Raw genomic sequence first — 25165 nt, 5'->3', positions numbered from 1 at the left:
GCTGTATTTATGTAGCATGTTGCTGCCAGAATGACTTGGGAGATGTACATTTTTATTTTGACTAGGCTAGTCTTTGCTTTGTGTTCATTGATAAAGTGTGCATTCTGTGGTTGAGTATTACAGCATGCTTCTTCACATTCATTCTGGAGTAGGTTAAAGGTGCCATGTGTAAGAATTGAGGTAAAAATATCCAAAAAATGAGCTACATGCATTAAAAGAATGAGAAGAAATAAGGGTGATGATGTCATTACAAAAATGACAAGGTAAGCATGCTAAATTACTAGCCACAGCCCGACAGGTGTCATAATACCAGTTTCAGCCATGGGAGGCGGTATGTGGGCAACATAACCGCCAGCCACACTGCAATACACGTTTCTCGGTTGTTACTCTAGGGTAGACCAACTCACTTTCTGGAGGTATACTGCCCCCCTCTTTTATGGAATGTGGAGTATGAATTGATTTTTTGGCGGACATTACACATGGCACCTTTGAGGAAAATTAATATAACCTCTAAAATCCAATTTGATGGTAAACGAACTTGAATAAGGAAATCGTTCACCTAGCATAGCCATAGAGCATAGCCGTAGTGGATCTCTAACAGCATAGACATCATAAAGCTAGATACCGCATTGGGCTCCAGAGAACGTACGTAAATAGCGCCGCCATCTTTGTGGGGGCAACAATCACTGGAGGCCAATGGAGAAACAGGTGTCTCTGATTGGAAATCAGACAGGTGTCTCTGATTGCCGACAAATGTTGCCCATAGACAGTAAGGTGTTTACCCCCAGCAATATGGTGGCCACGTTTACGTATGCCACCTAATTGAACTTGGCAGACAATGCGGTATCTAGCTTTCTAATATCTATGGCTACTGGAGAATGTCTAATAAGGGGAGAACTTGAATTTCCCCTTGGGCCTTGAATTTCCCCCTGGGGATCAATAAAGTATCTATCTATCTATCTATCTATCTATCTATCTATCTATCTATCTATCACTCCCGGAAAACTTCCGGTTGAACTGGTTGCAGTTTCTGGTTCCCATGTAGGGGCGCTCGCAGGGGAGTGCAGAATGAATGGAGATCTATGAAGCTGTACCCCTCAAAATCCACTTTCAAAAGGACATAAGCACTCACTCGTTTGTTAAACTTTGGCCTATGATCCATATTGAACTTGCAGAAACCATATTGAACTTGCAGAAACCAGTTCTACCAGCAGACCTTGAATTTCCCCTGGGGATCAATAAAGTATCTATCTATCTATCTATCTAAACTACAATCAAATCTGTGATTTTTCAACAACAGTGAGGTGAAAGAGACAAATTTACTGTCTAGCTCTATACACAAGTTAACGCGCCAAAACCCCGGGTGGCGCCATAACCCTACACAAATGCACTTAATTTCCGCCGGAAGTGGTTTGCGCAGCATCTGCCGGTGTAATCACAGCGATTTCGATGCTAGCTTGGGAACACGGTTCTACTACTTTGACTGGCGTTACTCTCCCCCACCCAAATTCAGTGCAGAACTGGGAGGATAACATGACGACATAGCCCAGCCTAGCAAGATGTGCTCCTACTTCGTGCAATGGCAATAGATGGAAAAGCAATGGACAACCTAAAAGCCTCCGAGGCATATCAATATCTGCACAGCAACAAAGTCGGTTGTGTCATGTCATACAAACATAATCGTTTTGTTTATCTGAAAGCAAATGTAGAGCCTAGCCAGTGTTTGAACATAGTGCTACTGGACCTTAGTGCAGCATTTGACACTGTTGATCACAATATTTTACTACACAGACTAGAACATTGGGTTGGATTTACAGGTATAGTTATCAACTGGCTAAAATCATATCTACAAGAAAGGACCTTCTTTGTTGCCATCGGAAACTGTACCTGAACACCAACCGCCCTATGTTCCCCAGGGGTCGATCTTGGGGCCACTATCATTCAACCTCTACATACTCCCACTTCATTCAAAATAATTTGATTTCATATCATAGCTATGCAGATGACACACAAATTTACTTAGCTCTGTCACCAAACGAGTATGCCCCCCTTGAATCTATGTGTCACTGTATAGAACAAATCAACACCTGGATGTCTCAAAATTTTCTTCAGCTGAACAAAGAAAAAACTGAAGTAATTATTTGGTAAAAAGGAGGTAAGATTTAGGGTTGCCACTCAACTTAACACAAAAGGGTTAAAGGCAAAGGATACTGTTAAAAATCTTGGTGTATTAATTGAGTGATCTAAATTTCAACAGCCACATATATATATAGATAGATAGATATAGATAGATAGATACTTTATTGATCCCCAGGGGAAATCGATCGACATGAAAGCGATAACTAAATCAGCTTTTACCACCTCAAAAATATTGCCTAGAGGGCTGATGTCAAAACATGATTTAGAAAAACTCATTCATGCATTTACCTCCAGCAGGGTTGATCAATGCAATGTTCACAGGCCTTACTAAAAAGACTATTAAACAGCTTCAGGTGATACAAAATGCAGCAGCTAGGTTTCTAACAAAAACTAAAAGAACTGACCATTACTCCAATTCTTAAGTCCCTGCACTGGCTTCCATTAAGTCACAGAATTGACATTAAAGCACTACTTGTTTATAAATCAGTTAATGGAGCAGTACCTAAATACCTATCAGACATGCTTCAGTACATAACTTCTCGTCCCAGGTGAAGGTCCCAGGTGAAAAACCTGTTAGTAAAACCTACTGTTAGAACTAAACATGGTGAAGCAGCTTTGTAAGGGATAATGGACGACACGGTGGTCTGTTCACAGAAGTTGCACGGTCGAGGTTGTAAAACGGCCCCGATGCGAAGCGGAGGGCCGTTTAAACCTCGTAGTGCATTAACTTCTGTGAACAGACCACCGTGGAGTCCATTATCCCGCTTATTCCACTGTTGCCACTTGCGTTATGTTCATTTCCTGTTACAATTTAAACGTTTTAATCGCTAAAACTGTCTTGTTTGTAGAACTAATTTCTTCCGACACATATCAACTAATTTCTCAACTCACAGGACAAACTGCCGTTACTAGTTCTAAATGGATGGTTGCTACGGCCAAAGGCCAGTCGTTAGTTCTATCTCTCCCGTTGTCAAGCGGGCGTATCCCAAGATTCTGATGAACTTTAGCTTTGAAACATCGCTATTTTACTTAGCCTGCTGTCATCCATCTAGCTAAAAGCCACCTCCGTCATATGCTACAATGTTGCAATGTTCTGAACGTCTGCATTTTACAGCTCGGATGCAACGTGACAGTTCATTTAAACTTCACAACGAGTTTGGCGAATTAATATACAAGTGTGATACGGCCAAAAAATGGATCTACTTCATAGGTGTGCAGATAACATATGGTTAATGGTCGTTCTAAATTACGTAGGACAATGGGAAATTCAACCAAGCAGTGGAATAATAGCTGCTATGCGGCTCAGCTCTGGAACCAACTTTCGGATGACATCAAAAAGACCCCAACTGTAGCCAGTTTTAAATCTAGACTTAAGACCAAACTTTTCTCAGATGCTTTCTGCTAACTGCGCTGAGTTACAAATTCTGAATCTGCCTTGAAAATTATTCTGCCTTGTCTTTTATTACTTTTTTTTTACTACTTTTGCATTTGGTTTTTTTGCTTATTAATTATTCTTTATTTTTAAATGATTTTACCTTGTGTGTTTTATGTTTTATTTTTATTATGATCTTTATTATTATTCTTTACTTTTTAAACTTTTCTTTGACTATTGCCCTTCTATGCTTTTATCAGCTATTCCTGTTCCTGCGCTATATAAATAAAGTTGACTTGACCTGACTTTATTTTTTTTTTGACTGGCGGAAATGGGCTTCCATAGTAGGTTAACGTAAGCTTGTGTGAAAGAATCATAGGGAAAGAATATTACCCTAGGCGTGACACAAAATCAGACAGATGAGAAACTTTGTGAGAAGATTTGGGTGAATATTTGGAGAGATAAGAATCCTACGTCCTCTCAATTCACTTGGTCCAATAATTCAGGGTCTCTTAAATTGGTTAATCTCATACTCAATATCACAATATGTATCTAGAACTGATATTTTACCATCTCCCCTCTCTGATCATAACATGCATCCTGCTTAGTTTAAACAAACCTAGTCATTACTCTCGTTACTCAAGTTCATACTGGAAGCTTAACTCCTCTCTGCTTGAAGATAAGGTAGTTGAGGCTATTAACAACAAAATTAATCTTTACTTTAATAAAGCTCAAATAGAAAACAAATTCAGCACTAACTGGGAACTTCTCAAATTTGAAATCCAAACAACCTTTAGAAAGGCTGGTGCCAAAAAGGCCAGTTTGAGGAAATCATTTGAAGCTGACATAATCAAGGAAATTATTAATTTATCTTATTCCTTATGAGAACTTAACTGAGAATCAAAAAGCTAATCTGACGGATCTTCAACATAAGCTAGATAACTTGTATATGCAAAAAGCAAAAGGTGCCTTTATTCGCTTGAGAAGTAGATGGCTTGAGGAAGGGGAAAAGAATACTGCCTATTTTTTTAAGCTAGAAAAGCAATGCTCTCAATACAAATCTATTAACAAACTAGCTTCAAATGGTGTTCTCTTAACAAACCACAATGAAATCTCCCATGTCTGCTGGGAGTTTTATGAAAGCTTATATCGGTCAAAATTCTCTCAGTTGAATATGGATAACTTCTTTGACTCACTGAACTTAAGTCATTGTGTGAATCTCCCATCCAGCCTAAAGATATTGCGGAGGCTATTGAAAAAAACCCAAAACCCAAAACCCAAAACCCCAAAAAGACTGTTTATATATAGAGAACTGGCGGCCTATAAGTAATTACAAAATGATTACAAAATCTTGGCCTCTGTACTGGCTAAAAGACTAAAGTGCGTCCTGGATTGTATCATAGATGAATGTCAGTCTGGCTTCATTCTAGGAAGACTCATTTCCAACAACATTAGACTAGTTCTCGATCTAATAGATTATTCACATTTATTGCCAGATGACAGTTACTCTTTCTTGATTTTTACAAAGCCTTCGACACCATTGAACATCCATTTTCATTTCAGAGCCTTAAGTGTCTTTGGCTTTGGGCAGAATTTTATGAATTCCATTCAGACTATTTATAAACACAATAATGCCTCAATCAAATTGCAACATGGTACAACACAGAGATTCAACATAGAGAGAGGTATCCGTCAAGGCTGTCCCATCTCACCCTTTCTTTTCCTTCTGCCGATGCAGCTTCTAGCCACTTATCTTAAATCCTGCAATACTGAAGAAATTTCTATTGCTGAACACTCCTTATTAATTAGCCAACTGGCAGATGACTCTACCTTATTTCACACTCTACCAGCATTAGATCCTTCTCAGAAGCCTCAGGCCATGAGCTTAATATAAATTAATGTGAACTTTTTTCCTTAGGTTCTTCAACAGATGACACATTATATAATATTCCTGTAAAAACAGAGCTAAAGTATCTGGGCATAACGGTATGCAAAGATCAAAAAGGAGGACGTCAGTAAATTTTGACCCCCTGATAATCAATATTCAAAGACAATTAAATTCTTGGTTACAGAGGGACCTTTCAATCTCTGGTAGGATTTTGCTGTCTAAAACTGAAGCATTATCCCGTGTTATATATCCTGCTATGGTCTTGGATGTCCCCCTGGAGGAGATTAGACAAATTAATTGTCAATTTTGTGTGGAAATCTAGATCTCACTAGATTAAAAAAAGTGTAATGTTAACTGATCACATCATTTCAATCTTATTGATTTCTCTCTACTTAACAGTTCTTTTAAAGTCAAGTGAATTAAGTCATTCCTTAAGAACCCCACTTCTATCTGGAACTGTATCCCTAACTCCCTGTTAAAGCCTGTGGGAGGTCTTGTATTCCTTATACGTTGCAATTGTAAAGCTCCCTTTGAAGTTGCCAAACTTTCATAAACAGATGTTATCCTGTTGGTCTTTTATGTACAATCACAATTTTTCACCACACACTAACTTTATTTGGAATAATAAGGATATTACATATAAGAATAAAACATTATTCTACCATTCTTGGTTTGATAAAAATATCCATTTAGTGTCACAGCTTCTTGATGAAAATTGTAATTTCTTGTCTTATAGAGACTTTATAGATGCGTTTTCTGTTCCGGTCCCCCCATGCAGTCATTTTTGATGCTATTCCCTCTGGTGTTAGAATGCTACTTCAATCCAGTCCTAAAGGCCCTTCTTGCTCTCCTCCCTCTTTAGACTCTTCTAACCTCTATATAGAACTGTCTCCTTGTCAGTAGTGAATTCACCAACAAGAAAATCAGATCAATCCTTCTCAAGCCTTGTGCGTCTGTTCCCCCTTGCATCAGTTTTTGGAATAATAAGTTCAAAAATATCGGTTGGAAAAGATTTTGGTCTCTAAAAAAAGATTACTTGATTACTAACAAAGTTGTTAAGGTCTCCCTCAAGATTGTTCATAAATGTTACCCTTGTAACTATCGTCTGTCTAAATTTCAAAGAGGAATGCTCTTTTTGTGTTACCCAGAAACAATTGATCATATTTTTTGGGAGTGCTTATACAAGGATCTTCTGGCTTGATTTTTCGAACTATGTAAATAAAAACATTTCCGAAGATTTTAACTTAACTTTAAAAAAATGTTTATTTTGGGGTCCTCAAAGTCCAAAGTGATATTTTCAGAGACTTTGTCATTAATCTGCTTCTTTTCCTAGCAAAGTTTTTTATCCACAAATGTAAGTTTATCAATAGAAAACCTCTTTTTTGTATCGTTCTAAAGGACTTTAGCCAATACTTGCTCTCTCTTGAACACTCAACATGCCCTTTGGCTATAAATACACATTTAGGCCTACAATGTGCCATTTTTAAGCTATTGAAATCCTAGTAACCTCTTGTATGTTGTCATTTTGTTCATGAAATGTATTTTATGTAAGTACTTGTACTTATTATGTTATCATTGTCAACAGCTTCTGCCTGTTTGTGTACTTGTACTGAAATATACAATAATAATAAAAAAAAAGAATATTAGCCTACCAGAGGATATAACAGCCGGAACCATGTCATCCGAAGCTTGTTGTATGTCGGAGCCTTTTAACAGTTACTCTCTCATGTTTGTGATGGAGAGCACATCTATTCGATTTTGTTAGTCTATCAGATGTGTTATAGCCTAGTCCTATCTTATTTCGCAGAGTCGTTGAGCATTCTTTCGGTGATAAATGCGTTTAGTCGATATGTTGCCCTGTAACTGTTAGGCTAACAGCCCTTATATCCACAATTCTGGTCTCTTGGGTCGGAAAACATACCAAGATGGATTTGTCAGTGATCCTGAAAAACCTTCACATTTCTATGGAAGACAGTTGTGATTCTTCACATAGTTGTCCTCTAGCTATGGTGCTTAAACATATCCAGGATATGCTCAAGCCAAACGCCTCGGAACAGGGAGTTTTCATACTAGGCACCACTGAGCAGCTTTTTCTGAATGCAGATGTTAGTTGGCTTTTCCCTGCCATTCCCGAAACTGAATTAAGAAGTATATACATAGACTTCGTGAAATCTTTGATGTATTACGCTGCTTTGCCGGTTTGTGATACGGACAGTGGAAATCTACTCCCGAGTTTCTTCAGGGATATCCCAGGGCGCTCCTGTGCAGTCAGCGCTGTGATGCAGGCCCTCCTTCTCCGACTTGGGGATACAGAGGCGCCTTTATATCACATTACTCGTAATAGGTCACTCACACGTGCACTGGCACCCTTTATGTGCGTGTTTTCTGTGACTCACCTTCAGGACCAGCCATGGACCAGTGAAGCTTCTAAGAAGGATGCCTTGGGTCTGCTGGCTTCCATTTCCCAGACTATAGGCCATGAATGTTGTCTGGACCTGCTGTGTGGGAAAACTGTAGATGACCATACAGGAGTACTCCAAACTGTCCTGGATATGCTCAAATCAGAGCTGACAAAGTAAGCAAATATGATTAGCCTAAACTATGACGATGTATAATGTTAAAACTTGTAAGCATTTTTTCTCCATCAACAGCACTCCCTGCCAGTTATGCACACAGTTACAACCACATTGCCAGAGCAATTCTAAGGAGGGAAAAATATGTTTGGGGTGCACTTGTGAAATGAAACCATGATTTAAAAATGGATGAACCTAGAAAAAACACCCTTGTAACTTTTTCATGTTTTATGTTTACTTTTTGTAAAAGCAGCTATTACTGAATCAGACTAAAACACATTATCTTTTACACTTTAATCTCCACCTCAGGGAAAACTGGAAACAGAACCAGGCAACAAAGCATGTTTTCTCCTGGATCTTGGTCCAGGTCAAGAGGCCATGGTTGGTTTATTATCTAGAGAGTGTCTTCCCACCATCCTTGCTGATCTCTGATGATCACCTTTTGGAAAACAAAGTCCTTGGTGTTCACTGCTTGCATCACATTATTCTCAATGTGGTAAGACTATTTATGATAAATACCAGCTGTAAATACCACACTTGCTTCTGTGTTTCAAGCAATGCCACTTTTCTCCTGTCCTGTCAGCCTGCTGCAGACCTACGGCAGTTCAACCGAGCACATGTCATTTACCATGCACTGTTCAACCATTTATACACTTCTGAGGCACAGCTCTTAGAGGTAAACCACAACAGCAGCATTCCTCTGAAATGGTCCTGTAAATGGGTGATATGTTGCTTTCCCCCCCATATTTGGCTCAAGCATAAACACTTGTAACCCCCACCCCCCACCCCTTATAGGTGGTCCTGCCCTGCCTCTTAGACTTGCTATCTGTTCTGGAGAGGCCCCATGCAGATATATCTTGTCCCAGGAAAAGAAATCGTTATGATCAAGTGCTGTGTCACATCCTAACATATATGGAGATGGAGGACAAGATTGCTCTTCGTCTTCTTTATGCTACCACTCTTATTCCTTTCATTGAAAGGTAAGACTAGTCTTAAAATGTTATATCTTTCCTTGAAATGAAAAACTGCTATTATTTTGAGTGAACATAAACCAGAATATATTTTTAAAACTTGCCTTCATGTCAGACTGACCCCTACTCTGAATATCTCATCTCAAACACACTTCTTTAGCTTTTTAAAAAAAAAATATTATTGTTATATTTTTTACTTTGCTCATTTATTTATTTGTTTGAGCTACAGCACGTTGGTCAACTGCTGTTGTTTTTTAATGTGCTTCATAAATAAATTGACATTGGTATTAAATCTGGTCAAATGGATGAACGTTTTACAGGGCCCACTTACAGGCCTTGATTCCCAGCCTTGTTCTCATTCTTAAACAGGGACATGTATCCTCTAATAAATCAATGATCAATGATGAATGATCAATAGTGTGAAATGAGCAAAACAATGCCTGCGTATGGTCTCTGTACCGTAAACCTGTTTTGTTTTTGTATAACCATCCAGCACTATCCCTATTAAATCCTGGCAATGTAATAGCAAACATCTTTAAGATTAGTTGAACTGATTTTAAGTATTTTTGGACTTTTGCCTTCATTTGGACAGTGAAGTGACAGGAAGCGAGTGGGAGAGGGAGATGTGGTAGGATTGGGAAATGACCAGGGGTCGAATTCAAACCCCTCGGCATTTGAACGTGAACGTGGTACGGACGCTGCTGCTTATGCCAAAGCTATTCCAATTGAAGATTTTAGTATTTTTATCTTGTTTTCAAAGGATGGGCATTGTAATTGTTCGCCATCTTAAACGCCTAGAGAGAGTCATTATTGGCTATTTGGAGATATCAGATAGCCCAGAAGAAAAGACCAGATTAACTATCCTGGCCGTCTTGGAGAAGACAATTCAAGTTGCTTGGCCAAGGTAAGTTAACCCAAAATACTCATGATGTAACTTCTTTGCTTTTTTAAATACCTCTCATGGTGGGAAAGTAGCTTAAATTTGAATGCTTTTACTGGTTCTTAATTTTCAACATTTTTTTTTTTTTTTGTGGCAGGATTGAGTGCCGGATGCCTGTTCTTGGACGGAGTCTGCTGAGACTGCTGTGTGATGTTACCAGAGAGACACAACCCCCAGATGTTAGAAAGGACCTCCTAGTCAGAACCACTCACTGTCTCCAGATGTTGGACAGCTGCTCACATGGCAAACTCAAAGTAGGATAAAAGGTTCTAGTTTTATAATACATTTACATCAAATTATACAAAAAACAAACATAAGACTCACTCATTGTTTTTCACGTTGTTGAATTTTTTTCATCACAGGGTATCCTTGAAGAGGTGGATAACACCTGTGCTAATGAAACAGTTCTTGAGTGCATAAAGATGATAACTGACCCACCCTCCTATGAATTGATCACACAACAAAGTCCTGCTAAGGAATAGTAATTCATTTTTGAGGGAAGTGGATCTATTAAAGTGAGAGGTGCACAAGAACACAGAAATGCTGGCCAGAACTAAGGTAGACTGTTTATTCTTTATTAAGGATTGTTAAGAGACTGAATAATCAATGAATGCTATGTTCTGATGGAAAGCAAACCAATATCAAGTAACACGCCATTTTATTATTGAAAAATAAAGTCAGAACTTCACATCTTGTGTACATTATATACTGTATGTTATGCTTTTAGATGTTTAAGTCATTCTTGCAAGACAGAACTGAAGAGTTTGGGTTTTAAATGAGCAAGCCTGCCACTAAGATAGGTGGCGAACAACCCGTAGTTCACAAATATTTGATACACTGTGGTTTGGATATGTATTTCTGAAAAGCATTGTTTAGCAACCACAATTGAGTAATGGTAGCCAGCCCGTATGTAGCCGTGCAGTATTTACATTAGGTAAACCACCTTAAGAGACTTGCTAGTAGGTGATGCTCACTTGCTAGCCTGCTCAAGTCCCAATCCGAGGTGCTGCAAGTTGCGGGTTCAAGTCTTGGCAAGTGCAGGGCTGAGCCGTGTGGTTAAAACAGCACAGGTTACATGTGCATTGTCAAAAAGAGGCTGTTATGTGCCAAAACACCCGATATTAGGCAGATTTGTTGAGGTCAACAATGCTTGATGTGCAAAGATCCTTCCACCAGGTAAAAGTATTCCTCAACAGCATAAGAAAAAATGATATGTTGTTAGACCTCAAAGACACCTTGGAACACAAAAACAATTGCCTTGAGAAAACACACTTTGGGGTATAAAAATTATATTTATTACTTCACTAAAGCAAAAATATTCTGCTTCAATTAAGTTCCCAAATGGATTGATATTCACTGTTAAGTCCAAAGCACTGTTAAATCCAGACATAGGACATTGAGTTTGAGGGGTCACTGGGGTTTCGAGGTTCACACTACGGTCAGTCCAGAAATATACAGTTAAAAGAGGGTGTACACAGATCTATGTGGCTTTGTTCTTTGAAGCTGGCTCAGTCTCTTGCTCATATTCAATTTCCACATAGGCTCGTTTCTTCCTATACGGTCCTTTGAGTGGAGCCTTTCCTTTTGAACTGATCTTTGTTTTTGCCTCTGTGTCCATCTCCTCCTCGCTGGATTCATTATAATCATTTTCTTCCTCATCATCATCATTCTCATCTTCATCATTCTCATCACTGCTTCCCTTAAGGTTGTCCATGTCCTGTATCATTAGTTAAAATGTATTAGCCTATGAACACCACAGAAAATATTTAATTGATCCACATGTTCAAAACAAAGAATACCTTTACCTCAAAGTCACTCAAATCACTTTCCTCAATCTCATCTTCTGCAACAAACTCTTTCTGGCCAACATCCTGCAAACAGGGAAGTAATTACAATTCAGAAAAAAAATGTTGAACAATAGATTACCAAAAATGTTACTCACAGTGTTAAAACATGACAACCATGAAAGTGAGATTATAGTACACAAAAGCTTCAACTAACTCTATGTACTGAATTTCAGGAGTTTCTGTGCATTTGATATAAAGTTGTGCTCATAAGTTTACATACATACCTGGCAGAACCACTCTAACACACAAGAAATCAGGCAAAACAATAGGGCTCTTGACGTAGGGGTTGACCAATTATTTGTGCCGATATCAGTATTAAGGGCCGTTCACACCAGGAACTATAACGATAAAAGTGTCCACATTGACCAATGATAAGAAAAGTCTCTCCTTGTGTTAATGAATGTGATGGTTAAAATGTGATGGGTTCTGATTGGCTGCTTTTTATCGTTCTCAAAATCTGGGGATTGCTCTGAAAGTGATCCCCAACGATATCATATCGTTATAGTTTGTGTGAACATAGTCATTCATAGGGCTGTCACTTTTGTGAAAAAATCCAGTTTGATTTGAGACATAAGTGTTCATTGAATCGATTGTAAAATGGATTTTCCATGTTTAAAAATGTTTTCATTTTCAATGCCAAATATAGGCCAGTCCACAGACAACTAACAGGACAAACGTAAAGAGGGCGCTTGAGACGCATAAGTCAGCAATATTTCTGATGATTTATTGGTGTGAAGTTTTATGCACAATGGCAAACAGGAGTGCAACATTCTCCAAATACAATAAGGAGAGTGGACTGCCATAACATCAATAAAAAAAACATTACTGCAGGCTTCAACATGGCTGTGTTTACGATTAGAAATGTCAAACAAATTTCGCCTACGTACGAACTCACGATTGCACAGTTTGCATACAACTTTGTCCTTCTCCATAGTTTGATCTACAGTCCAAAACCCGAAGTGCTTCCATATCGAACTCCTCAAGTTATTAGGAGTCATCACTCGTCTCTACTATGACAAAGTCCAATTTATACATTTAGGTGTTTTTCATTACATTTTGTCTACTCGCGCCACTATTTCTCCCAAATTCACCAAAAGTTAGTATTCTAACGTTTCATGCACTACCACGACCATGATTCAAAACATCATGTAGTACCGTTGGAAGGCTGTTTTTCCTGCATGACGATGTGCAATCCAAATATGGACACTTCCTTAGTATCAGCAGCCAATCGCGGAAGTTGAAAGGCGAGTCTAGGCTGAGAATGGAATCTCACTGTCAAAAAGTTTACCCTATTCACCTGTAGTGTCTCACCTTTAGTTGAAGGCCTATTCCTGATATTTCTGTTCATATTCTGTTCACTAATTTTTCAAAAGTTCTATTAAATGAGTTGAATTAAAGAGAATGGTTCATTTGAATAAAACAAAAATGAGATAAAATCTCATCTTCATAGTAATGTGCAGTCATGGTCTATCCAACATATGGTTAAATGAAGTGGTATGAAGTACAAATAATGCACAAGGGAGGTTGAGAGTAAAAAGTAAAAGAAAATAGGGGTGCCGTGGATGGAGAGATATAGGTTTAGGGGTGCCGTGAGCCAGAAAAGTTTGAGAAACACTGCAGTAGGCTCCTATGCAGTACAATGCTGTTTTTTTTTCCGTATCCAGGGCAATTCCACGGAAAAAGGACTTTTTGTCACATCCATAACGCCAGTGAAATGCCTTGGCATTTGTATGATGTGAATGATAATTCATTTTTTGTGCATTTTTTCTCATGTACATTCTTCAGCCAAAAATAGCAAATGCTCAAATTACATGTAATCATTCACATCATACCATACGATCACATTTTATTGGCGTTATGGATGTCACAAAAAACTTAATTTTCCATGGAATTGCCCTCCAACATTCTGAATTTCCTGCACAAGAACGGCAAATATTTCTTCCAAAACAGCAGTTTTGACACTTGAAGTAATGCAGTTATTTTTTTGTTAAGGGCTATAATAATTATGTCTGGGTAGGCCTATTTGGTGAGGTAGCTTAACCCAACACCGGGAGTGTGTGTATGTGTGTGTGTGAGCGTGTGTGAGAGGGAGAGACTAGATGAGTAAGTGTGTGTGATTTTTTGCTGTTTTGCTCATTTGAAATTTTACATTAATTAGTTTACTACATAAAGTTTCCACAACTTTACATCACATCGACTCATGAGGTTAGACTACAGCCGCTACAAATGCTGTACGTTCTAACTAGCTAATACATTAATCAGCTAACATCAATGTTTATGTTGCCTTGTGTTGCTAGGCTTGGCGAGTTGATATTAACAACTGGATGCTTTCGGCTCAGATGTTAAATCATCGCTGACGTGCTGTTGTGGTACGTCAGTTCTGATTTGCAGTCTACACATTGCACCTTGTCTTCTTTTCTAAGTTTGAAATGATCCTAAAACTTTGTCCGTAAAAGGCAGAGAATGTCCAGTTTCTTGGCTCTCCATCATCGCAACAACTTCATTCTGAAAGTGGTGTGCGCGTTCATGTAAAAACATTCATCTCTGAGCTGAGCAAGCCATCATTTTGTCATTTTTCGACTTATTTGAGTTACTCGAGTAATCATTTCAACCCTTATCAGTATACAATATAGACAACATATTTAGCCTACATTTCAACACAGTAGGGTCATTCCACATCAATTCAACCAGGGCCCAACGCACTACACCTGGTATTTCTGAAAAAAAAAAAAAATACCAGGTGTACCTATGTTACCCAGAAGACACATTGTAAAATTACTTTTATGTAAGATCAATACTTTCCAAGATTCAATTTTACGAGGGGAGGGGGGTGTCGATTTTGTCCGCCCTTTTTTTTTTTTTTCAAAGTTCACAAGCCCATAGCGCAAGAACTAAACCATGTAGGAGTCAAATTTTGCATGCTGGTGCATAAATCGGAATAGTATATTCACCCCTTGCAGGTGACGTCACGTTTTGTTCGCGCCACAGCAAAATAGCCTAGTGGACGGCAAGAACACGAATCAAATCAATGGGTTGTAATGGGACATATCGCACAGCTAGGAGATTATAGTGAGATTTAACCATAGTAATGCCCTTCCACGACTGTTGTCTTATTGTTTGGAATACAACGACATCCCATGTTCTTGCATAGATATATATATTTTTTCTTTTTTTTGTTTCGGGAGTATTTCAACCACAATTGCATGGATGGAAGCTCAACAGCAGTTACTATGGCAACCATAGACTCTGAACAGGATGGCAGACTACAAGCACTTAGGCAAAGTGTATGGCAAGATCTAAATGTAAACAGATAATACTGTTCAAGGTAGGGATCGACCAATTACCGGCCTGGCCGATTATTAGGGCCGATATTTAGCATTTTTATAATAATTGGTATCGGTCATTTTTTCCACCGATAAGCCGATATTGAAATGGATAAAGAATGAAACGTGCTACTTTGTCTGTAAAGCGTCTCACTCCCTGCATTTGCTACTCTGTGGTCAAGAGCATTGTCCCGCCCACTACACCGTCTTGTTAGTTAGCACGAATGCAGCCAATCAGGATCGAAGACTGAACACAGACAAAGTTTAGGATTCTCACTGAGGCAGACTGTAGACTGGGCTTCAGCTGTACGGAGCTATTTTTCGACGGTAAGGAAGGTAGCCTACATTGCTGAAGTTGAATGAATCACAATCATCTACACTGATGTTACAAAAACACCACTTTGTAAGCTATTGTCTCTTTGATCCAGATCAATAAGTAAAGCACCCACTTCCTTCATTTAGCGAATTCCCGATTGATGCACGTTACTGTTTACTAGTTAGCCTACAAACTCAGGTGCTGCGTGTCGGGAGTTCTCTGCCTCCGCCTCGTTCGTTAATTGTGAATAACGGGACACCACGGTGGACATAGTACAGACAAGTCCTAAATTATGCGATAGCGAACGTCAAAAAGTGTAATTACTCCTTTTTGAAACGGACCGTCAGAAAAGACAACATGCACCCAGGGCCAGCCGTAATTTAATCCGACCTGAACTAAATCGCGTCCTGAGCTTTAGGCTCTCAAAAGTGTAGCTTGTAGTCTACACATGGACACAAATTGCATACTTAAATAGCCTAAGAACTATTTTAAAACTGTTTTGTTAAACTATTTAACCGTAACACTTGCCATCACACATGCACCTCTTCCTCTCCCGTGCACTCACACACATGATGGCAAAGCATCCTCTTTGTGGCAGGTCCCTTAACAAGCACATAGTCCATTGTGTAGGCCTAGTCTATGAAAATAATTGCCTTCACTTAGCTCTTGGATTAACATGATACACAGGATTTACACTTGCAAGTGATACAAGTTGATAGACAATTGTGTATCAAAAGAAGAAAGAAAAGTTTGCATAATTAAATGCTTTTGAATTAATTTTTTGCAGCATATCGCCTTTACTACCTACCCCCCTTTTTGACAACTGACATATCGGTTTTACATATCGGTTATCGGCCTCCTGTTTTGGTAATAATTGATATCGGTATCGGCCCTGAAAAAACCATATCGGTCGATCCCTAGTTCAAGGTTTTTTTATTTCCTATTTCTTTCAATTCTTTAACTTAAGACATGTAAGTAGTAAGTTTATTCGCTGGGCAACGTACAAACTGACGAGTTACATTAGCGTTAGCCCTAGCACTATAAGCTACGATAAGCGTTAGCTAGAATAGCTAGCTACTAAGTGTGGCAGCTAAGCTATTATTTCATGTTCTGATATGACATTCTTAACGTTTTGACTGTTACAACTGATAAAAGCAAGACAAATAAAGTAACCAAATCAGTTTGCAATATTTTAGTCCAAAAATACTTATGGGTGTTCATTTACCATAATGTTAATTACAGTAGCCTAAGGTTAGACCTAACGTTATCTCCCCCTGCTGTTACCAACAGTTTACATTTGCGATCATGACCCATTTCATCCATCAACACCACTGGCATCTTTCTTTGACCATCAGATCCCAAACAGCAATACATTGAACTACAAATATGTTATAGTAATGGTGTTCAGTTCATCATTATCATTATGACAATGTAATTTGCCGTCCGTCTCCTATCTTTTTGCCGTCCAGCATGGAGCCGTCACGTGACTTTAGTCACGTGTCTGCAAGGGGTGAATAGCAACATAGTCCCGTTCGGTCTGGATAATCCTGCATGGTCATAGCTGTCCCTCAAAGTTGATCAATTTTTTTTTGGCTGGGCTCTGTTTAGGCCTTCAGAAGACATATTTGTACTCAACATAGGCTCTTGATTTATGTTCCTTATTGAGATAAGTATAAACACTCAGAAAAAGCAATGAACAGAAAATAAATTCCTTCAGGGTCTGAGCAGCAGACCTCACAAGTCTGAAAAATAATTTTTGTTCACATTTTCAGAGCAGAATTTTTTCTTTATTCTCCATGATCCCTTGTTTTTAAAAACACCAATTTGACTTGTCTTGAAACTCTTTTTTAATTTCCACCCTGAATATGGGCAAAATGCACCATTGAGATCAATATGTTTTATATAGAGTTACCACAGTGCCACCTGTGGTTGTATAGAGTAACCTGCTTACCTCATCATCACCCTCTTCTTCCTCTTCCTCTTCTGACTCTGTCTCCTCATCCTGCTTCTCCAGAGCTTTATCAAAGGCGTGGATGGGGAAGTTATAAATGTCTCCGTACTGAATAAAACAAAAAATACCAGAGATTGTTCACCATTGTTCAAAGAAAGCATTTCAGACAAAAACATGCACATTACATTCACCCTTTCCTTGAATTAAATCTAGCATATTGTGCCGACATGACCTTCAGGACAAAACAAAAACCTCAATATGAACAGCGTGTATTGAGTGTGTAATTACAAAAATGTACTTACCGTTCCCTGTTTCAGCCTTTCCAAGAGTTCTTTCTCAATGGCATTGTCGAGTTGTGCAGCAATAAGGGCTTTTTCCTAGAGAGAAATTAAAAACATATTTCCGACCAAGCAATACTTATACAAAAAGATATTACAATATTCCACAGATCAGGTATGATCAACCAGTATGGGAACACTACACAATACTGTCAATAGTAGGACCAAAATACTTCTGAGGGTAAACATACTTAGCCAATAAAATACGATTGCAATTAAGAGTTTGAAAAATAGACACATTAAAATATTCTGATATAAAACATAGTTATAGGCCTTCATCAGGCCATATATAAAATATATAGTTGTGTGCAAGATCTGCTCCAGTGAAATCTGTGTAAAGGATGAACATTTGCTTGCGCAGCAACCAGCAGAATACATTGCCAGCCTTTACTGGGCCTACCGAAAAAGCTACTTAAGACTACTATCGCGGTCACCCATCTAAAGTCTTCAGTCTGCACTCTGGCTGACAGTCCTGCATATGGATCAGTTCTAGGCTTGAAATAAATATCACTAGTTAAAACATTTCACAATATAGTACAACTGGATTGTTTTGCTTTCTGTGACTGTCAGTCTATGAAATGCTATTTTTCCTGTGATAGTGTTAAAATATTCTCTCATCTCGTGAACCCAATATTCTGTATCGTTTCGTCTCATGGGCTGAGTGTATCGTCACACCCCTATCAGATACAGTGCCTATAAAAAGTTCACCCCATTTGGATATTCCCCTTCTATTGCTTTAAAAATGGAATCTTTGTCAATTTAATTTGGCCTTTTTTACAATAGTTTTCAAAAATCCCCTCTTTATTGTCAAAGTAAAAGCAAATTTCTACAAAGGAAATGTTAATTAATTAAAAATATATAATTTTAAATAAGTGATTGGCTAAATATTCGTCCCCCTTAAAGCTGAAGTTGGCAAGTCTGGCGGATTGAGGGGAGCTGTGGATTTTTTCTAAAGCCGGCTGATTTATGTTATTCTATTGGAGCATAGTGTCAGTTTTAGTGAATATGATAAAAAAATTTTGCCGACTTCAGCTTTAAAAGTAACGAACCTAAATCAAAAGCGGTCCAGCCAATTGGTGCGAATAGTAGGGCTGAAACGATTCATCGAGTTAATCGAATAACTCTATTACAAAAATAACTCGAGGCAAAAACCCTGGCTTGAAGCCTCGTTAACCTATGACGCGCACTATACGTGCAGGGATCTGATTGTTCCACACGGACCGTTGTTTAGGAAGCACACCACTAGTGCGTGAATCGTGATGAGGCCTACATTCTGAATTTAGCTGGTGCGATGGTGGAGTCAAGATGTCCATAAATGGCGAGAATGTCTAAAGTTTTCAAGTAAAGAACAAGCATCTGAACCGAAAACATCCACTCCATGCGGTTTCACCAAGCGTCAATAAAGTAGGCTATCAATCTATCTAGCCTATCCATCATCTATCTACATAGCCTATAGCCTACATTGATGTTGGCTGATTTAAATCACATACTGTATTTGTAGCGATGTCGTGATATAATGTTTAGCTTTGATGTTTTTAAGTAGTAAACTTATTCATGTTCAATTGCAAGAGAGACAGTAGCCTAGCTATGCCTAAAAAAGAACCCCTTCTTATACACACATGCATCCTCATCTTCCCTCACGCAATGCACGCGTGCACGTGCACACGCACACACACACACACACACACACACAGGTTGCTAGGTTACCATTGCAAATAGGCTCACCCCAGAAATATTTTTTAGTAGCCTAACGGTAACATTATTTGTTAGTAGCCTAATGGTAGGCTATTTTAGTAGCCTAATGGTAAAATTATTTGTTAGTAGCTTAATAGTAAATGCTGCAGGTGTAGAAATCTACATAAAACAGATATTTACTTTGATGTCAGGTCTAGATTACAGCATGAAACTTGTTGTGCAATATTACAATACATTAAATTGCTTTCCCTCTTCTCCCTCCCAGCACTTCACAACATAGTATGGAGAGCTTTGTTCGCCCAACTAAGTCATGCACAAGAGGCTGCAATTTTACAGACAGCATTTTGAACATTATTTAATTGTTGGCACTGGCACTTATAAACACTAAATGGGTAAATTGCAATAAATGGGCTTAGTTTTGGAGCCAAATGTTGGAGTTAGACTAATACCTCTGTGCCAATTGCTTGATCATTTTACAGCCATGTCATTTTCGTTATGCATTATTTGTTTTGGTTGTTTAAAAATGCAAAAAAAAAAAATCAGATTAATCGATCGATAAAGTGCTAGATTAATCGATTACAAAAAGAATCAATAGCTGCAGCCCTAGCGAATAGTCTCCCAATCAGTGAAATGGAGAAATTAATTTTTCAGAGACAAGACAACAGTTTGTTACAAAACATTGAATGATAAATACATTTTAACTCCAAACCAAATTGCCTAGTTTTTCTACTTCTGTTCGCTCACACCTTAGAATAGAAATTCCATTCATTTTCTCAGAGATTTTTTTTCTTGGGAACCAGGAAGACTTCAAATGAAATACAAGCTTCCAGTTGACCTCCTCACTATATAGCCGTGTCAACTACCACCTACCTCTTTCCTTTTCTCCCTCTTCTCCACTTTCCTACTCAAGGGTACCAATTTCCTCCTGATGAAAGGGCAGAAAAAAAATCACTATGAAAGAGAACCTGTGAATGAAATGAGCCCAAGATTTCAACCCCAAATGTTTTTGTTTAATTTTATTCAATAACTTACTGTCGCTTAAGCGTGAGTTTGCGAATGCGGATGAGGTACTGTGTGATCTTCGTGAACCGCTGTTTGCACTTGTGTCTGATGAACCGTGGCCAATAGATAAGGTTCTCATCAATCTGTTCCAGAGCCTTCTCATAGTTTTTACTTAGTTTCACCTGCAAGACAATACAAACTAAATGAGTAATAATAAATAAATAAATAAATAAATAAATAAATAATCTTAGCATTCACAGAGCAAATTAATTTAGTCTTTTACGCAGTGGAGAAAGTGACAGCGCAAGAAAGAAAGTGCGTCCAAATTCACCCATTCTTCTCAGTTGAACTACTCGCGAAGTAGCCTATCCATCACACAGACATCACAAGTATCACATGAAAGAGCTTTTTCTCAGCTTTTAAACGATGTTAGCCGATAATTGCTGTGTTGAACAGTTCGCAAGAAAAGTAAATAATATAATTCAATTTAATCATACATTCTACTGAAGGTTTTGCGTCCCATGATCTCCCTACCCATTCATCTCGGTGGAATACTTCACAAACCCTTCTTTTAACACATGACAAGGCATATATCAGAATAAACAGCAGACCTTCAGGGCTCTACACTAACATTTTTTTTCAGGAGCACTTGTGCGCCCAAGTTAAAACATTTAGGAGCACAGACAAAAATTTGGGCACACAGTCAGTTCTGTAGTTAACTTACACATAATCTAACATTATACTGCAGCTAACAGTTAAACATGCCAGTGCACAAATTGCAAATATTAAGAATGACTGACAGCATTTAGGCTACAGGAAACAGGATTTTAAAGATCAGTGCCTACTTTATTTTCAGTCTGTTCTATTTTCCTACATTTTGTTAATGTTGCCATATTTGCATTTAGCCTCTATATCAAGTATCCTGCCAAATGTAGGCTAATTTATTTATTTGTGAATCCATCTATAGCTAAACCAAATATGCCCATGGTGACCTATCTGACTGCATACTGCCTAATACTACTACTAAAACAGTCAAATTTCTCTTCCACAAAACCCAACATAGGCTAATCAAGGATATATGTTTTATAGTTTTAGTTTTTATTTGAAATATCTGCATTGGTAGGGGCAGTAGGCAAACGTTAGGCCTACTTTCGTTTGGCACTTCAGCTTGTATTCGGTGTAAACAAACAAGCATGCGTGGAAGCCTGGAGTTGTCAGTAGCGTTCTACCTTTGAATAAAATGAGTATTACGGGAGGCTACTTTTGTGCCGGTTCGCTACAGCTATATTTTGCATATTGCAGCCAATACGTCAACAGGGCTAAAAGGCATGTTAGGTTACCTTTCCTTCTCTCACTGCATTCTCAGAATCTCATCCCATCTTGGCTGGCTAGTCTAACTTTCCGCTTTTTCTGCGCGCTCTTGGATTTGATAGAAGCGACTACTATAGCGAGTCACAACGCAAAACTGCTAACGTTGATGGGAGGTGTAGTTTTTATGCTGCATTCGCGACGTGATTCTATGGTTTGCACCAGTAATGTTTCTCGATGTTGCAGTGTATTTTGTAGACAAACATTGACATGGTTAGAAGTCATTCGCACCAGTGCGCCTAAATATTTTTTTGCACTCGCACGGCATCATTTTTACTTGCATGTGCGAGTGAAATGGGCGCACTGTAGAGCCCTGACCTTACCGAACACAAAAGTGTAAAGCAGTCCCAGAGCAATCTAGTTTTGAATTTGCAGTAAATTTCGACATGCATGGATGTCTCCAAATTTGGGCTTTACGTTTTACAATGTGTTTAAATTGTTCCACATGATTTCATAACGGGCCAAATACAAAATAAATGTTACAAATATCGCCTATATTGGTAAATCATAGGACGGCTGACTAAGAGTTTGTGAAAGTAGCCTTAATGATCACAAAATGCTAAGCATGCATCTAGGCTATTTGAGTTTCTTAAAGCTGAGCTGTGCTTAAATTGTTCAATACATGATTTCGTAACAGGCCAAATATAAAATAAATGTTAAATATAGCGTAGATATCTGCAAATATTAGATGATCAGATGATTTACAGTTCTATGTAATATGTCATGTTTTTGTAATGTTTCATACAGTGATGCAGGTCTACTGCAGTGAATAGGCTTAATACAACTTTGATCATTTTTATAGCCTACTACTGTATAGTTCACTTTGGCCTTTGTGCCCCCCACCAAATATGCCCAACTGAAGGCCAAGTGGCCTTGCCCCCAGAATGGTGAAATTCCAAGCCTGCATGTATATATTATTTTGATTGCTTTTTTCCTGTCAGGATACTGTCTGCAATCCTACACTATCAAATTCAATGAACTGTTCCTCGCGATCCTAAAGCTATCCACTCTAAACAGAACAAAACATTAATGTTCTTACACAATCTTGGTTACGGACATGATAGAGGCTTAAATTGAGCCATGTCAATCAACCAACAAATCAATTTGTTGCATCTGGAGCACTTTTTAATTTGGTCACATTTTTGTTATTTAATATGAAGGATGATTTTTACGGTCGTAGTTTGACCATGAGTCTCATATTATATTCTCTGTTATCTCAGACCATGGTTCAAAATCACCAAAGTAAAGGGTCAAGCAAGAGCAGCAAAGTTTGTGCGGAACTGAAACAACTGGCATCAAAACTAATTGCAAAGGAAGTTCTCTTTCACTGCCTCTATTTTTTACAATGGATATCACCTACCTTCTCCCACATACGTGCAGGAAAAGCTGCCCTCTCAATCACCTTCATGTAGAGAAAACACTGACCTGAAAAAAGGGAAATACTACTGTGTTATTGAGATATTGTTCAAACCCCAAGATGTCGACACAAAACATTTTTACAAAACAAAAGCGTTTACCTTTTTCTTCTCGAATGGTTGCATATTGGCTATTGGCAAGTGGACAAGACGACCGATTACAAAGTCCTGTGATGTTATATTCGTTTCGACAGAAACTCTGAGTTTTGGTCCTATAACGTTATTAAATACAAGTATAAGGTCACTGCTTGGTAGCCGATATCCGATACAAAGTTATTCTCAAACATTCCATACATCAGTACAATACACAATACTTACTTGACTTTATAGGAACAGAACTGTTTATTTCCAATTATGTCCCATATAACCTGTGAGGAGGTCAACAGAGTGAGTTAAAAGACAGCGTTAGCTCAAAAACGTCTATGCTACTTGATGGGTGGGATGATTCAAAGTATGAAAACATTCATGTAGCCTAACAAGCCATCGGGAAGCTTCTTTCATAAACAGAATAACGTATTAAATGTTTTCACCAGAGGTCTGAAAAGTAGCTAACTAATGCTAGCGTATGATTCTTCAAAGAAAACATACACAAACTCTTCACTACTTACGTCGTCGTGCTGCATTTTCAATCGTTTTTGTTTTCTGTTTCGTTCTGATGTGTCCTTTCGTTAAATGCAGTAGTATAAAGACCCAGTTTCTGTAATTTAACTAAATTGATATTTTATAGGAACGTAGAGGTAGCCACATGTAACTCATCGGAGGCTGCCATTTCCAAAACGTGGAGGATTCTTCTTCTTCTTTCGGTTTTTATGGCGGTTGGCAACTAACTTTAATGGTGCATTACCGCCACCAACTGGACTGGAGTGTGGTACTGGAGTCTAACATTTCCTAATAGGATGCAAACAAATAAAAACAAACAAACAAACAAAACAAAACAAACAAACCAAAACAAAACAAACCAAACAAAACCAAACAAAAATATCATACTAAATTCTTTTAATTAGTCCTGTATTCCTCAGGAAGCCAATTACATAGTTTACACACATTTCCCCTGTGTTTCTTTGCAGAATTTCTTCTAAGTTTAGCCTCAGCTGTTCTCCTTGTAATTGTGAGACTAGTCTTTGTCTTTCTTCCTGATATTTATTACAGTGTAAAATAACATGCTCTATAGTCTCTGGACTACCACAGAATTCACAGTTGCCATCAGCATGCTTCTTCATTATTAACAAAAGTTTTTAAAGTTTTAAAGTTTTATTTAGACGTGTGTGTCCATACCTCATTCTAGAAAATACATCCTCCTCCTCCTTGCTTCTATTCGTATTTCTGCTCTTTCCCACTTTATTCTGAATAATATAGAACTGTCTTCCAGTCTGCCCACTGTCCCATACTGTTTGCCATTTACCCTTAACTATGTTTTTGACCATACTTTGAATTTTTACTTTGAAGTTTACTTCAACATCTATATTAGAATGTCTAGCTGCTTGCTTAGCACTTTTATCTGCTAACTCATTTCCTATAACTTCTATATGAGCTGGTACCCATACCAGAGTTAAAGCAATTCCTGACTTTATTAGATTATTTGCAACTTTCAGTATATCATATACAATGTCCTGCCTTGACTTTGACTGAAATGTTTTAATACTGATCAAAGCTGAACTGGAATCTGAAGCAATTACTGCCTTCCTTGGCCTATTGACCTCCACCCAAAGCAAAGCTAGCCACACAGCAATCAATTCAGCTGTGTAAACTGCTAAATCATCACTGATTCTTTTTCCAACTTTAATGTTTAATTTTGGAATGACATAAGCAACACCCATTCTTGTATCAGTTAGTTTAGATGCATCTGTATATATAGTTATATCCTCACTATACCTCTCCATTAAATAGCTCTGCACCCTGTATTTGTCCATGTCATTATTTTGTTTTTCTTCCAATAATCCCAAATCAGTGGACACCTCCCTAGAAACCCATGGTGGAGTATCTGGGAAAGGTACAGTGGGACTTATTGTTAGTTCATTGAACCCCAT

General features: G+C 38.2%; 2 protein-coding genes across 3 annotated transcripts; one reads left to right on the top strand and one right to left on the bottom strand.

Moving 5' to 3' along the window:
• The first annotated feature begins 7113 nt into the window (after positions 1–7113).
• On the top strand, positions 7114–10571 carry tti2 (TELO2 interacting protein 2). 2 transcript variants are annotated; one of them, XM_042101401.1, is made up of 7 exons: positions 7114–7974; positions 8282–8468; positions 8556–8648; positions 8768–8952; positions 9704–9847; positions 9981–10137; positions 10246–10571. In XM_042101401.1, exons 1-7 carry the CDS (start codon positions 7325–7327, stop codon positions 10363–10365), a joined length of 1536 nt encoding a protein of 511 aa, XP_041957335.1. In that variant the 5' UTR covers positions 7114–7324; the 3' UTR covers positions 10366–10571. The 2 variants fall into 2 exon arrangements, with proteins under 2 accessions (XP_041957335.1, XP_041957336.1); XM_042101402.1 differs by having other exon boundaries at positions 9981–10149; positions 10246–10347.
• Positions 10572–11155: 584 nt separating this feature from the next.
• mak16 (MAK16 homolog (S. cerevisiae)) lies at positions 11156–23937 on the bottom strand. Its single transcript, XM_042101438.1, has 10 exons — positions 23747–23937; positions 23457–23506; positions 23241–23350; positions 23084–23148; positions 20386–20537; positions 20224–20278; positions 17623–17697; positions 17321–17428; positions 11689–11754; positions 11156–11600 (listed from the first exon to the last, which is right to left on the bottom strand). The coding sequence occupies exons 1-10, from the start codon at positions 23759–23761 to the stop codon at positions 11364–11366; spliced, it is 933 nt and encodes a 310-aa protein (XP_041957372.1). The 5' UTR covers positions 23762–23937; the 3' UTR covers positions 11156–11363.
• Positions 23938–25165: the final 1228 nt, after the last annotated feature.

Source organism: Alosa sapidissima, chromosome 8 (genome assembly GCF_018492685.1).
Source record: "Alosa sapidissima isolate fAloSap1 chromosome 8, fAloSap1.pri, whole genome shotgun sequence".
NCBI lineage: Eukaryota > Metazoa > Chordata > Actinopteri > Clupeiformes > Clupeidae > Alosa > Alosa sapidissima.
This window is presented reverse-complemented; position numbering and strand designations above follow the sequence as displayed.

Bases quoted from the DNA above. Each gene is read 5' to 3' on its own strand.
- tti2 (XM_042101401.1), top strand. From the start codon at position 7,325: ATGGATTTGTCAGTGATCCTGAAAAACCTTCACATTTCTATGGAAGAC. The intron at 8,953-9,703 runs GTAAGACTAGTC...TTGTTTTCAAAG, and splicing joins CTTATTCCTTTCATTGAAAG to GATGGGCATTGTAATTGTTC. The intron at 10,138-10,245 runs GTAGGATAAAAG...TTTTCATCACAG, and splicing joins GCTCACATGGCAAACTCAAA to GGTATCCTTGAAGAGGTGGA.
- mak16 (XM_042101438.1), bottom strand. The intron at 20,538-23,083 runs GTAGGTGATATC...ATTGTCTTGCAG, and splicing joins CTGCACGTATGTGGGAGAAG to GTGAAACTAAGTAAAAACTA. The intron at 11,601-11,688 runs GTAAAGGTATTC...CTAATGATACAG, and splicing joins GTGATTTGAGTGACTTTGAG to GACATGGACAACCTTAAGGG.